The sequence below is a fragment of the Achroia grisella genome, unplaced genomic scaffold (assembly GCF_030625045.1).
Source record: "Achroia grisella isolate CSIRO2021 unplaced genomic scaffold, CSIRO_AGI_Agris_v1 utg487, whole genome shotgun sequence".
In the NCBI taxonomy this organism is placed as follows: Eukaryota; Metazoa; Arthropoda; class Insecta; order Lepidoptera; family Pyralidae; genus Achroia; species Achroia grisella.
This window is the reverse complement of record NW_026712891.1, coordinates 2,046,491-2,060,606: the sequence shown is the minus strand read 5'-3', so window position 1 is coordinate 2,060,606 and position 14,116 is coordinate 2,046,491. Positions and strand designations below refer to the sequence as shown.

General features: G+C 33.5%; 1 protein-coding gene and 1 non-coding gene across 3 annotated transcripts in view; both read left to right on the top strand.

Annotated features, from left to right (window-relative positions):
- The window catches only part of LOC131846052 (uncharacterized), a 71,661-nt gene extending 59,068 nt beyond the window's left edge, over nt 1-12,593 (top strand). The window contains exons 3-13 of one of the 2 annotated variants that reach the window (XM_059195270.1): nt 2,946-3,120; nt 3,575-3,809; nt 3,913-6,683; nt 6,768-6,974; nt 7,063-7,230; nt 7,773-7,908; nt 8,642-8,848; nt 9,639-9,773; nt 10,270-10,553; nt 10,864-11,033; nt 12,081-12,593. In XM_059195270.1, coding sequence (XP_059051253.1) covers nt 2,946-3,120; nt 3,575-3,809; nt 3,913-6,683; nt 6,768-6,974; nt 7,063-7,230; nt 7,773-7,908; nt 8,642-8,848; nt 9,639-9,773; nt 10,270-10,553; nt 10,864-11,033; nt 12,081-12,461 — 4,869 coding nt within the window. In that variant the 3' untranslated portion in view covers nt 12,462-12,593. Of the gene's footprint in view, nt 1-2,945; nt 3,121-3,574; nt 3,810-3,912; nt 6,684-6,767; nt 6,975-7,062; nt 7,231-7,772; nt 7,909-8,641; nt 8,849-9,599; nt 9,774-10,269; nt 10,554-10,863; nt 11,034-12,080 lie in introns of both variants that reach the window. The other variant, XM_059195269.1, reaches the window with a different exon arrangement.
- Trnaq-uug (transfer RNA glutamine (anticodon UUG)) lies at nt 916-987 on the top strand. The gene has a single exon. It is a non-coding gene; the product is annotated as a tRNA-Gln (tRNA).
- Nucleotides 12,594-14,116: the final 1,523 nt, after the last annotated feature.

Here is a 14,116-nt window from a genome sequence, read left to right as displayed (position 1 = left end):
AATTGCGAACAACTAGCGTTTCCATATTGTACTAGGATAGATTGATAGATAGGGACAAATATCAGCCCACAACTCCGAATACATTTTCTGTTCCAAATTATAACGTTATCACATTATTACTATTAGATGATATGTTAAGACGTCAAGATATAAGAAATAATAATAATTAACTGTCGTATTGAAAGAATGCAGCAAATTATAAGTAATCAAAACATATATATTGGTTTTTCTCTCGAGAGAATAAAAATAGCTGTAGATTAACTGTAAAATATGCTTAAGTATTAAAACAATTCTATACATATGCTATATATATAATGAAAATTTTTCTCATATCGTATAATTATCGTTTCTCATAACATGTTTTGTAACAAAGAAAACAATTTTTTTTAAAAACATGCCTGGTTTTTGGAATCTGTGTATATTCAAAATTATTAGGCAACAATTTGTAAACTACATATATTAAATAAACCTTTATGTAATTATCGTTTACTAAAGACTATATTAAATAATTATATAATTGACATAATAGCACTTTTGTAGATATAAGCCTGCTCCCTTTTTCAGAGAGTTTGAAAATTTTAAAGTGGCCAGATCGTTTCTCCAAGCCAGAATTTCTTCATTCCTAAGTTGATAAAAATACCAAGCTTTTTATAGAGCTCCCACTGAAACGGCATAATTATTCGAATTAAAAAATTACTATCAACATGTTGACTCATACCATTAGTTAAGGAATTTTTGGATTTTTCTGGAAACGATTCGTGGACGCACATTCACGTGATTTTCTTTGTTATGACAAGCAATTGAAAAAAATATCTGTTTAAACGTCTTGCAAAAGTGGTCTTAAATATTAATTCTAAATGAAGGTACATGTAAACTTATTATTAGGTATTTACAATTTTGTGTTCGTAATCTCGCGGTCCCATGGTGTAATGGTTAGCACTTTGGACTTTGAATCCAACGATCCGAGTTCAAATCTCGGTGGGACCTAAGTATATGATACTTACTTTTAATTTAGACGATATTTTTTAGATTGAATAAAATACCATGTCAAAATTATATAAACTAGCGACCTGACAAGCCATCGCATATATCTTAGTACATTTATACAAAACTTAACAAATTTTACACCTAAATCTTTCTCAGGAAACACATGTTGATATAAGAAAATCGCATGTAAATCCGTTCCGTAGTAGATTATCACATACAGACACGGGGGATGATTTTGTTTTGTAATATACGAGATAAATAAGTTGCGTTCAAAATAACTTCACACTGCAAAAAATGCAAATACGATGTATATTCATATTTGTCTTTATTTAAGTACATATGTATGGTCTTACAAGGCCAGAATGTAACAACAAAGTTGTTCACAACAAGACAACATTCTCAGACGTTTCGACGAGATTGGTTTTTGTCGAGGATGATTAACGGCGTAAAATGACAGTTGAAGCAAGAGGTGAGTGCAGATGGATGGCCCACCGCGGGCAGTTCCCACTGCCCAATTGAGTTTGTTTGTACCGAACCGATAATCAATACCTGCTAACATTGGAATGCTAAATTGTGTGAACTTGTTGTATTGATCATTATATTTGTATTGGATTTGGGTTGGAGCGAAGTACTTTAACCGAAGGGTCCCTAATGTTCCATACAGGTAGTAACTACCCTGATTCACAATTGTGTGTAACTGCAATCTCATTTTTGACCAGATTTAATTGACATGAGAATACGAATTACAAGAAAATAGTTTTAGCAATATTTCACAATATATGTCTATATTCTTTTTTTACAGTTCCATACGATTTGGACTGGTATCTTTAAAAATGCCATTTGACTTTCTTTTATAATGTACGTATATTTATAATTTTATAAAGTATGTATATAATGTAATATCTGTAATTTTCATACATCTATAAAACTATAATATTTCCCTGAAATATTTACGAATCAATAAAATTCTGGTACAATGAAACTTATACCCCAGTAGTTTAATATGATACAGTAACACTCACACAGATTACGAAAAATGCGTAAATAACTACCTAAATGCGTAAGTACTTATATTATTAATAACGTATCTACCTAACATAACCGCAGTCATAGAAAAAATAATTAGTTATTTTCGTTGTTTTGTGTTTGTAAACAATAACCTAACAAATTATCATTCCGTTCCACAATTGTTAATTTTAGTTAGTAATAATAATCATCCATTGAGAGTACTCAACGCGATAATCTTGCGAGCCTTGAGTAGCAGAACAAAAACAAAATTGTCACGTATCCACTGTACAAAATGGATGACGCATATAACAATTTGAATACAAAAAACCTAATACGATGTTGAGGTACAAACGTAATTATTTAACAACGAAGTACCTTTGAATTAATTCATTAATTTAATTAGATCTCAGTTCATAAACGAAGTAGAAAAAATATTCAGTAAATTTTTTATAGGTACAGACCGAAAAAACTTAGTTACCTATATACTTATTCAATTTCGAATGTATATTTTACACACGTCTCTAGATTTTCTTACAAATTTTGTTAACATCGATGTTAGTGTGTACCTATATAATTATTATTTTCATAAAAACTATGTTACTTGATCTACCTAGGTACAAGCTAAAATTAAGAACAATAAAGAAGACATTACTTAATCTGTTAATTATTTATTTTATTAATTTGAAATTGCTGGTCTGCAGTATAATTATTGAGTTAATACAATTATCTCGTAAAAGAAAATACTTTTTCGAGATAACAATTTCAAACTCACGATGTAAAAATTTATTTATACCTCATTCCTAACCTTTGTTCTTTCCATTTTATGTAAACGGCATTCACCACATATCTAATTATTCATTAAAATAATGAGCTATTTAAAATTAATATAATAAATTGTATTATTATTATCTTAATTGTGTTTAAAGTATGTATGTAATTTTAATCCACAGAGTGAATATCGGTTCGCTGGAGGAGGGTATCCTCGGGCGAGCAGCAGTGGCGGTCGAAGCGGCGGGCTGTGCTCCGCGGCGTTGGTCGGCGGCGCCCTGCTCGCTGCTGTGGCTGTATTGGCTGTTGCAGCATTAGCATTCTACATGGGTGCACTTAGGCCTGACAATGGAGAACGTAAGTGTCTTCTTTTATATGAATTTTGAGCGGAAGAAAATTAAACAATAGAAAAAATAAAAGTAATATTTACTATTTAAACAATGAAAAGTGTTTTGTCTAAATTATAAGATATGTTCGTCAAGTCATCATCCATTTTGTTGATTCTTTTTGCAATCAAATCATTTTACTTCTACGTATTAATTTCGTTGCGATTTATGTACATTTTTCTAACCGAAACTATAAGAAACGTATGTGTTACGTTGGACGATATCTTCATTAAATATTTACCATTTTTGCAATTGATAGATTTATTTTAATGCCGGTACCATGCCAATTTAATCCTTAAAGAGTTTTATTTTTTAAACAAAAATATGTAGATAAACATTATGATTATAAGGAAACATATAATATCATGTATATATAATTGATAGTAAGATATACGTCTCTTAAAATAAATTTCTTTTTTGTTTAGCAATGATGTCCTTTGAGGGGACTCTTCGAGTGACCCGGGGAGATGTGTATGGAGGGGCTCCCGGCAGCCCCGCGTGGCGTGAGAGAGCGCGTCGATATGGTGCAGCGCTCCGGCAAGTATATGCGGCGCCGTCACCGTTGCGTCAAGCCTTTGCTGGTGCCCTAGTCACGGGCTTTGGGGACCGACGATTGGATGTACATTTTAAATTATATTTAGATAGAAGAAAAATACCAAGGTAACTTAATAAAAACCACATATTTACCGCTACACACATACCAACCACATATACATATTTGATTACATATTTTACAAGACTAATGTATTTATTTGGTTTTCAGTTCTGTAGCAAATATAGAAGAATCACTTAAGAATATTTTAGTTCAAGATTTAACATCGAAACATCCTGCGTTTGGACAAACTATAAAAGTTGATACCTCGAGTATAGTTATTAAAAGGGATTTAGAACATACTTATCATTCTGAGTCGTACGTAAAAGAAGCTATGAATGAAAGCATGACAACGAGTTATCCAAAACCCTCAGGTTCACAGGTTCCAAAAGACAAGACCCTTCAATCAAGAGTTGGAGTAGTTCGAAAAACTACCATCAAACCAGGAAAGAAAGGAGATCCTGATGAGCCAGATATTGATACGGAAAATATACCTGTTGTACAAGGTTCGTTTCAAATTACAAAGACTGAAGCAGATATAACAGAGAACAAACACAATTCTAGTCCGATAAGACACGATGATAAAAATCATAAAACACAACCTGGCAAAATAAATACAACAACTAGATCACCTCTAACCAAAACATCTAGTAGTAAAATATGGACAACAAAACGTATACCGACAACTACATCAAAACCAAGACCGTTCACAATAACTTCTACATTTAATATAAAAACAAAAACAGAATCAATACCAAAACATGAATCAGATAACAATATTCAAAAATCAGTATTAAGTACTACCACTTCAACTTCAACTACTCCTCCTACTACTACTATTTTGACAACTACAAACAATGTATCCCAAATTTTATTTGATCTTCTCACAAATGAAAACCACTACAAAGATTTACCAAAAATAGATTCACTATTTACCGTCCCTCATGTGGTAGATAATGAACCATGGCGGCCTATTACCAGGCCATATTACGAAACTACCAGTACAGTTCCCCCACAATCAGATATCAATGATCAAAATGCTGAAGATAGAATAGGAGTTGCTGAAGTGGTTGAAGACATATCTGTGTTGGAGAGTATGTTGACTCCAATACCCCCAGTAAAACATCGAGATAGAACTACTCGTAAACCGGAAGGTGTATATAATGTAGATTCTAATTTGAGTGCACACGTTTATGTTCCTAGTCCAGTGTACACAAGTTTTACACTGCCTACATATACGCCTCCACTTAAAAATATGGAAACTTTAGGCTCTGGTTACGTTAAACCTCATCCGATACCTGTAGATAAAATTAGTTCTGTAGTAGAAGTATCACAAGTTGCAAACTTAGATGAAGATGATGGAAAACCGGTTATGAGACCGCCGAAAGAAAAGACAACATTAGCAGTATTAAATGTAATAAAACCTAATGAACAAGATAATAATACCAAAGAAATATCTGTCGATGGAACATCAATACTGAAAAGACATAATATAACTACTGATCCTGTTATAAGCACTACAGCTACTTCTTCATCCAGTTCCACGCCTATTAGTCCACCAAATGTTATTATTACTAGTTCTGAAAGGACAACGGTACATGAAACAGATACTACCAATGCTGAAACTACTGAAACTACTGAAGTAAAGGAAAATATTAATATAAGTTCAACTACATCTTCACAAGAAGAACAAAGTAATAGTACTCTTAAAGAAAATTCAACAAGACGACCTAATAACAAAGTATCCATAATTCCCATCACTGTCGTACCTCATCATACATGGGAATTAATTAATACTTCGGCCAATAATGAAAATGGTACCTATAATAAAATGTCTCCTGAAAAGTATTACAATGATACTCTACAAGCTATAATAACCAAAAATGATGCTCTGTTTCCTAATACAACACCTCGATTTCAAAATAAAATATCAATTTTGAAAAATTTAACGGATATTATTAAGAAATATTCACATAACGCAACGGAGAAACTGAAACAAGAGTCAAATAGATCAGACGTCGAAGAAAGACATAGTCATAATAAAATGACGGGGTCTGTAGAAGTTGTCCCTGATGAAGAACTACTATCACAGGCCACAACAACAGGAGTTATTACATTATTGCCCGCTAAATCCAACCTCGGAGTAAATCGTCCTTTACGACCACGACCAAAAATAAAACCTGAGGTTCAAACTACAGAAGAAAGCTTACGTAGTTTTTTTCATGACCCAGAAAGACAAAAATTAATTCAGGAATTTCACACTGAAAACAATATAGAGATTATGAAATCATCTACTGACTCCTCCGATATTTCCGAAATTGTAATTTCGCCTACTGCGGTAGATGAAAAAGAAATTAAAGAACCATTGACTTTAATAACTGTAACTGATAACATTCAAGTCACTGACATGCCTAACAATATTTCAAGTAAGAACAGGCTTCCCAAATCCAGCGATGATTTAAATTCATCAGTTAATAATAAAAATGTCACATCAAAAAATGAAAATGATACAGAAGTACCTAAAGGTACATATAGAGTATCATACCATGTTACCAGTAGTGTCAGTAGTAAACAGGCAAATAAAACGCTTAACCTTCCTTCTTACGAATTAGCTTTAAAGCCTGATGTAGTACTCGAGATACCACTTAATCAATCCAATACCTTAACTATAGATAAATTGAAACAACTAGCTAACCTAGCCACTATATCAGATTCAAATAACAATACATTATTTCGTTCCCCTAGTGGTGTGATATCAACAAAAGCAATACCTTCCAGTTACACATTAAATCAAGCTGGTTTTAAAATTCTAACAAAAACTTATAATAAAATTCAACCTTCAAAACAAGATGAAAACAGTTTAAATGTACCGGAAAAATCTTATAACAAACCTCAATTTAATAAACACCAGATAGAAAAAGACAATATTTTATATGTGAAAGGTAATAAAATTACTTTTATTTGATATTTCGACTTTCAAAACTAATATAGATAATTGTTATTTTTTATTTATGTCTCCATTTCAGAGGAATGTAACAACACAACGTCATTTCGCTGCAACAGTGGTAGTTGTTTATCACTGACTTCTCGCTGTAACCGATTGCTTGATTGTCCTGACGGAGAAGATGAGCACGCGTGTTCCTGTGCTGACTACTTACGTGCTGAATTCTCACAAGCAAAGATATGTGACGGTGTCGTTGATTGCTGGGATTATTCGGATGAAAATAAATGCGGTATATTTGAAAGCACAATTTTATAGTTGTTACGTGATTGATGCCATTTTTCTAGGTAATTAATAATAGCCGTTGATGTATTTTTCAGATTGGTGTACGGAAGGACAATATGTATGTGCTAATGCTCGTCAGTGTATTGATATGACGAAGGTGTGTGACGGAACTCCTGATTGCCCTCTTGGTGATGATGAAAAAAGCTGTGTTACTCTCGCAGATGAATTAGAAAATAATGAAGTAGTACCGTATAACGAAGAAGGTCAGTGACTTTAATAAAGATATAAAATATTTAAAAAATATGTTCTCAAATATTTTATAAACTGTTAAGTATTTGTGTGAAAACAGAAAAACCGTAATAAATTACGATTAAACTGTTATGAATGTTTTGAAATTTATGAAATTTCCTTAACACTAAAGTTTTAAGTTTAACAACCTTCATTTGAAGCCTTAATTTTTTAACCATTGAAACACCAATTATTTAAAACTTATACCTTATACTTTATATGCTCTTACACATATGACAGTATAATTTCTAATTACAAAATATACCGTTCCTAAGATTTTATTAATCATGGAAAAGTCAATTTCTGTTTTAAAAAAAATGTGGTAAAAAAATGCCAATGCAAAAAAAATCCAATACTAGTATTGGATTTTTTTTTTAGAAATATATATGGGAATAGAAACTATTATGGGACATAGAAATTATTATGGGAATTGGTTAATACACAGAATCGAGATAAAAGCTAATGTTATATTACATATATTGGAAACTTAGTAACATACTTTTAATTCTTCTGTCAGGTTTTGTCATGGTGCGAAAACGCGGTGTCTGGGGTAGACTTTGCGTAGAGAGTTTTGACGATGTTGTGTCGCAAGCACACAGTTCCCTCAAATTGCCGGACCTTGGCAAAGCTGTCTGCCGTGCAATGACATTCCAGTAAGTAGTATCATTTTAGCAATATCTGAATGTGTTGGGTTGTTGTATAATATAATCAACAATCTTATCTTCTATCTCTTTATCTAAGATTCTTATATTATACGTTCTCCATTCCATTGGAACTCCTTTTCATTGGGATGAAACTATGTACATAATATTGGTCAAAAGATGTAAAGCGTAGTAGTTAATAATAGATGACAGCTTCTCTGAAGAGATCCAATTTGAATAATAAAATATGATTATGTTATGATAAAATAATTTTATTATGGTCGTATATATTATGTATACATCTCGCAAACCGTAGCGATGACATGGATGGAAACTTATACTTGTTATTAAGAACACAATATTAAACAAAGAATAGATACTTAGTGAACTCGGCTGTCTTTCATATTCTATAGTTACTTTCTATATATATATACTTTCTATATACTTTCAGTATATTTCAATCTGATCAACTCAATTAAAGAAACTGTTACTGAAATTAATATATTTATACATATGTACTCGTTAATTGACGATTCTGTTGATGGAAACACCGATATCAAAGGAAAAATTAATCGGAAAGACACCGATAGGCTCGCCGCTTGCCAAATTGGATTCAATACTCAGCGAAACATGGGCAATCACAGTATTGACAGTTGATAATGCCTCTAACTACAACATCTAGGATTACAGTCCTGACGATATGAATGTTTTGTAATCATTAATTGAGTTTAAAAATTAACTTTAGCGACTCTCCCTGGGCGCGAGAGGCTCGAGAAGGTCGCAAAGCTAGTTCGATCGGGTATTGGGAAGTGTGGCACAATACAGCCGCACGCGCTTCCGACTCGCGGTTGACGTTCCGCCGAGCTAGTTGCGCACGCAAGCGGGCGCTGCGCGTGCGATGCAAAGACCTCGATTGTGGCATCAGGCCACATGCCGATGCTCAGCAACCAAGGTGATTATTATATTTATAGAATCTTTGACATACCTACTCATTTTATTGATACTATCCATCATCCATCTATAATGGCTAAATGCTATAAAACTTTTTCGTGTTTACCAGATAAAAGATTCTAATATAATGTAATAAATATGTTTTTATGTAATTGAAATGCAAATGGTAAATAAGTGGTCACTGTTGTCTATATCACATACATGAATTACGAACTACAATCATGCCTCACGCATATCACAACATACCATTTTGTTGCCTCTCTAAAGGACTAATATATCATGCCTGTAATTTTACTGCCTTATCTCGACCCTTCAACAGAAACACAACTTTCAAACCAAACTGCTTGGCAACTAAAATAGACGAGACTGCGGTACCTACTCTGACAGACGAGTATATACAAAGTGTATCTTAGTAAGTATCATATTGACAATATGGAAATGCTCAAATATTTTAGTTTAGCTACTGTTTTATTGGACAGTATTTGGATGGAGTTCAAAAATACTAAAAATATTAGAGCCCACTAGGGTCGCCCACCCTATAAAACACATGGCTAAACCGCCATGAGTGCATTTAGCCACACAATTTTAGTTTTCCTGATGGGAGTTTTACCTGAAATCTGCCCTTGGAGTAAGTAGATTTTATATTAGGATGGCGTTTTATAGATATTCATAGAATATATTTTAAAATTCCCATGGAGCTGAAGTAGTGATATGATGAAGCAGTTTGACCTCTTCGTTTGTGGGGTCTTTAGGAATATATCTAAAGTGGGCATGCGTGTGCGCTGGAGCAGGGTGGTGGGCGGCGGTGGAGCGGCCGCTGGAGCTTGGCCGTGGCAGGCTGCGCTGTATCGCGATGGGGACTTCCAGTGTGGCGGCACCCTTATCTCCGAACAGTGGCTGATTTCCGCAAGTCATTGCTTTTACCAGTGAGTATAGTTGGATTTATAAACGAAATGGAACGAAATTCGAATGTTCCTCTATATATAAGCTATAATTATTCCTATTTCGTCTTATAAAACGATCTTTCAAAAAATGGCCTTGTTACATTTTTACATGCAAAATAAATGCTTATAAAAAATGTAAATTAGCCACAAGCATCTTCTTATTCAATACTTTTTTATCGCTTTCACTTTTTTACAACATTATCAAGATTATATTGGCACACATGTTCATTCTAAAGTAAACTTTGTGTAGGTATCTTAAAAAAATATTCAAAGTTATTAAAACTGCTTGTTGATTCCTAATTAACTACCAGTAACAATCAGTAAATTGAACATTCACATTTTGTTTTGGATCATCTAGTAAAATGTATTCTAAATTTAATCAGTAAAGTTTTTAAATCACTATACATCCATAACAAATTGCATATTAATTTATGGCTGCAATAGTAACTAACGCTTATTTGTTATCTACCAATTTTAGAGCCACGGAAGCACACTGGGTAGCGCGTCTGGGCGCTTTGCGACGTGGTGCATGGCCCCGTGGTCCCTGGGAGCGCGTGGCACGCATACGACAAGTCATCCTTCATCCACGATACGCCCCACACGGATTCCGAAACGATATAGCGATGCTCAGAATGGACCCACTGTCTCTACACGCCAGACTGCGACCCGCATGTTTACCGCCGCTTCGAGCCCAACCTCCGGCCGGTCAACATTGTACTGTCGTTGGATGGGGACAATTGTATGAGCATGAAAGAGTTTTTCGTAAGTGCTCACTTGATTTTTCAATTTATTTATTTCCAATACAATCAAAAGTATATTAACTGATACTATGTAGAAGAAGTACCTACTTCTGTATTTGCTAACTATGTATAGGAAAATGTCAACATGATGTTGCATCACTAATACATATATTCCCCTTGTAACATTTTTATTGCTCTAATTGTGGACACTTAGTTGGATGTTTTTACCTACGTTATTTTCAAATCAAGTTACGGCTTCTCTAAATATATTATAGTCATATTTTTTACCTATATTATACTTAGTCGTACATATAATAATTTTACATATACAGCGGATACTCTGCAAGAGGTGGAATTACCGGTGATTTCAACAGCGGAGTGCCGTCGACGCACACGACTTTTGCCTCTGTACCGTGTTACTGAAGATATGTTCTGCGCCGGCTACGAGCGCGGCGGACGAGACGCCTGTCTCGGTGACTCCGGCGGACCTCTCATGTGTCAGGTACTATGTCTCATGTCTATTATCGTGAACATCGTTAGTTGTAATATATCTCGTAAGAAGCTAAATTATTTATTGTGAACTATAATATACTGCCTTCAATTTAAAATATTAACTGTCTATAGTGTTATACGGCATCTAATTGAAATGGTAAGACAGTCCACCGTATGTACAATATTATTAGGTGTTCAATTTACGTAATCATTTTACAGTAGTAGGTATTTTACCACCTCTAAACTAGTGTAAGCGTTAAAGCAAATAAGATTGTAGCTACAATTGTAGTTTATTGTTTCAAATTTCTGCTGCAATGAAATTGTAGGTATTCCATAACAAATTACATTGTAGGTACAAATTTAGTGTTCAATAACTCAGAAAATATTATAATGATTTCATTAAAACTTTACATACTTCGCCGACTGCTGGTTTGTCATGTAAATAAGGCCCTAAAATTAATACAAACTGGGATCTATTATATAAATCTAGCAGGGATTACGCATCATATTAGTTGTTTTGGGATTCGCAGTTCCCTAATTGACGGAATTCTAGTTTACAAACTGTCAATTAGAACTTTCAACCTCCTCCAAACTGGAGCAGAGTTAAATTCTATTGTATTTCTTTATATTTCTGTTACGAAACACCTTTCTTGGAAATTATTTTGTTTTAACAGAATACTAATTCTGTTTGTGTTAAGCCGAGGCGCTTTTTGTAGAGAAAAAAATGATAATTATAAATAATAAATAATCTCTGTACAATTCACACAGCGCCATCTAGATCCAAATTAAGCTACCTAAAGCTTGTGTTATGGGTACTTGACAACTGATACAAATACATAGATATGTTTTTTTTTTCGTAAATACATACATATTATACATAGAAAATACCCAGACCGATACAAACAATCATACTCATGAATACAAATGTTTGTGCCGTGCGAGGAATCGAACCGCGACCATCGGACGTAAAGCGGTGTGGTTGACCGCTAGACCACCGAGGTCGTCAGAATAATTATACTAATACATATTAATATATATATATATATATATATTCCAGGAGTCGGATAGGTGGTACATATACGGAGTTACCAGTAATGGGTACGGATGCGCGCGCGCCAATCGACCGGGCGTCTACACCAAAGTATCCAACTATATAGAATGGATAGACGACGTAATGGCCGCTTATACTGTCCACCGTAATCATAGCAGCCCGTCCGTCGAATACGAAATCGACGAAGACTTCTATGCGGATTTAGAAGCAGCCGAAAACAAGCGACCCTTAAGGAGAGACACGTGTAAAGGATTTAGGTGTCCTCTCGGAGAATGTCTGCCGGCATCGAGTGTTTGCAACGGATTCTTGGAATGCTCCGATGGCAGCGACGAATGGCAGTGCAACAGGGCTGTAGAGAACAGCTCTAGTACGCACGCCCCCGACTAACCATTATATTTATTCTATATATTTTAAATTATTATAAGCCAGTACTTAGTTTTTAGAGTACTTTTTCTAAATTCGACTGATATCTTGTAAGTAGATATAAGTAATAAATCTCAACTGGACTTTAATTTATAACACGAGATGAAAATGTTATCACACGGAAGCTCAATGAAATATTTTGCTGAAACAATCCATGCCATATCTGCAATTTGGGCTGTTTTGTATATATAGCTATTATTTGCGCCCAGTATTTTGTTTTACCACTGAACGTTTACTGATAATAAAAATATTTATTGAGTTTTATGACATACCTTTTTCGTTCGAACAAGTTTAAATAAATTATTCGAATGGACGACGTATGCCATGAATTATTAAAATAAAAATGTAACATATTCTTAAAATATTGTCTTATTCATTAAAAGTACCTGTCCTATAAATTTTGTTAAAACATAAATATCAACTGCTATTTCAGATGATACAAAGCGTTCAATGAGAATTTTTTGCAGACGATAGCTATGATCGTTCGATGCAGTCCAATTCAAACTAATCGGCTTCTTAATACTTTTAAAACTAGTTGACCTAACGTGACTTTGCCCAGTATTAATTATGAATATTGACTCTGTGCATTCTACATAGTAAACAAATTATTATTTAATGTTTGCCTACTATGCAGAATGCTTTACGACCAACGAACGACTTTACGAAACATAACGACCAACTTTTCTAATGTTCCACTAAATTATCTTATTTTTTTATTTCATCAGAACCTTTTATTACAATAACAAATACAACAAAAATAATTAGAGAAACGGGTCCAGTCGATGCCGTGATCAAGGCAAAAAGGGATTTTTTGCTATATATATAATTATTTATAAACAATTACTCAAAGGTAGGTGAAAGTATAAATTATAATCACAAAAAGATTTGAAAATTATTTTAATCCTTCGACAAATAAATTAACAAAATGCAAACTTGTAGGTAATACAATATTCTTCCAAATAAGAATAGCAATAATAAATAAATAAAATTATTGTACGCGACGACACAATTATATTATTAACGGAATACAAAATTATACTGATTCATATCTTATAATACTTTAATTCAATATTAAGTGATAATAATCATAAATAAGTCTAAAATAATGATAAAATACACAGAGAGAGGAGTAAATAACTAATTGTTAATTAATATAAATTGGAAAGTAGCGTTAGAAAAACGTGATCCTCGAAGACCACTAAAGTCGGGGTTTTAGAATCGCTTAGTCATAAGATAGCGATAGTACAGAATTCTAACTTCCTTTATTCAAAATCGAGACAGTCACACACCTTACATCTAACTTAACTACTCCCGTACCATACGGTACTCCAGCTATCAATACTTTCGTCTATATGTCAAAAATAAAACCTCAAAATACTAGTGTAAGGAACATCTTTACATTACACATAAAGGCCAGTAAATACACGAGTTATAATCTCTACGTCATATTAGCATTAAATCTTTAAATACTACCATCGAGCAAAATGAGCAAGAAATTAAGGTAAAACGTTTTAGATGATAATTTAACATTAGCATTAAATGTTGTATACGCTTGCAATGAGCCAGAGAACATGTTTTATATGGGAACAATTGCTACAACATCGAGACAAGTGGCAACA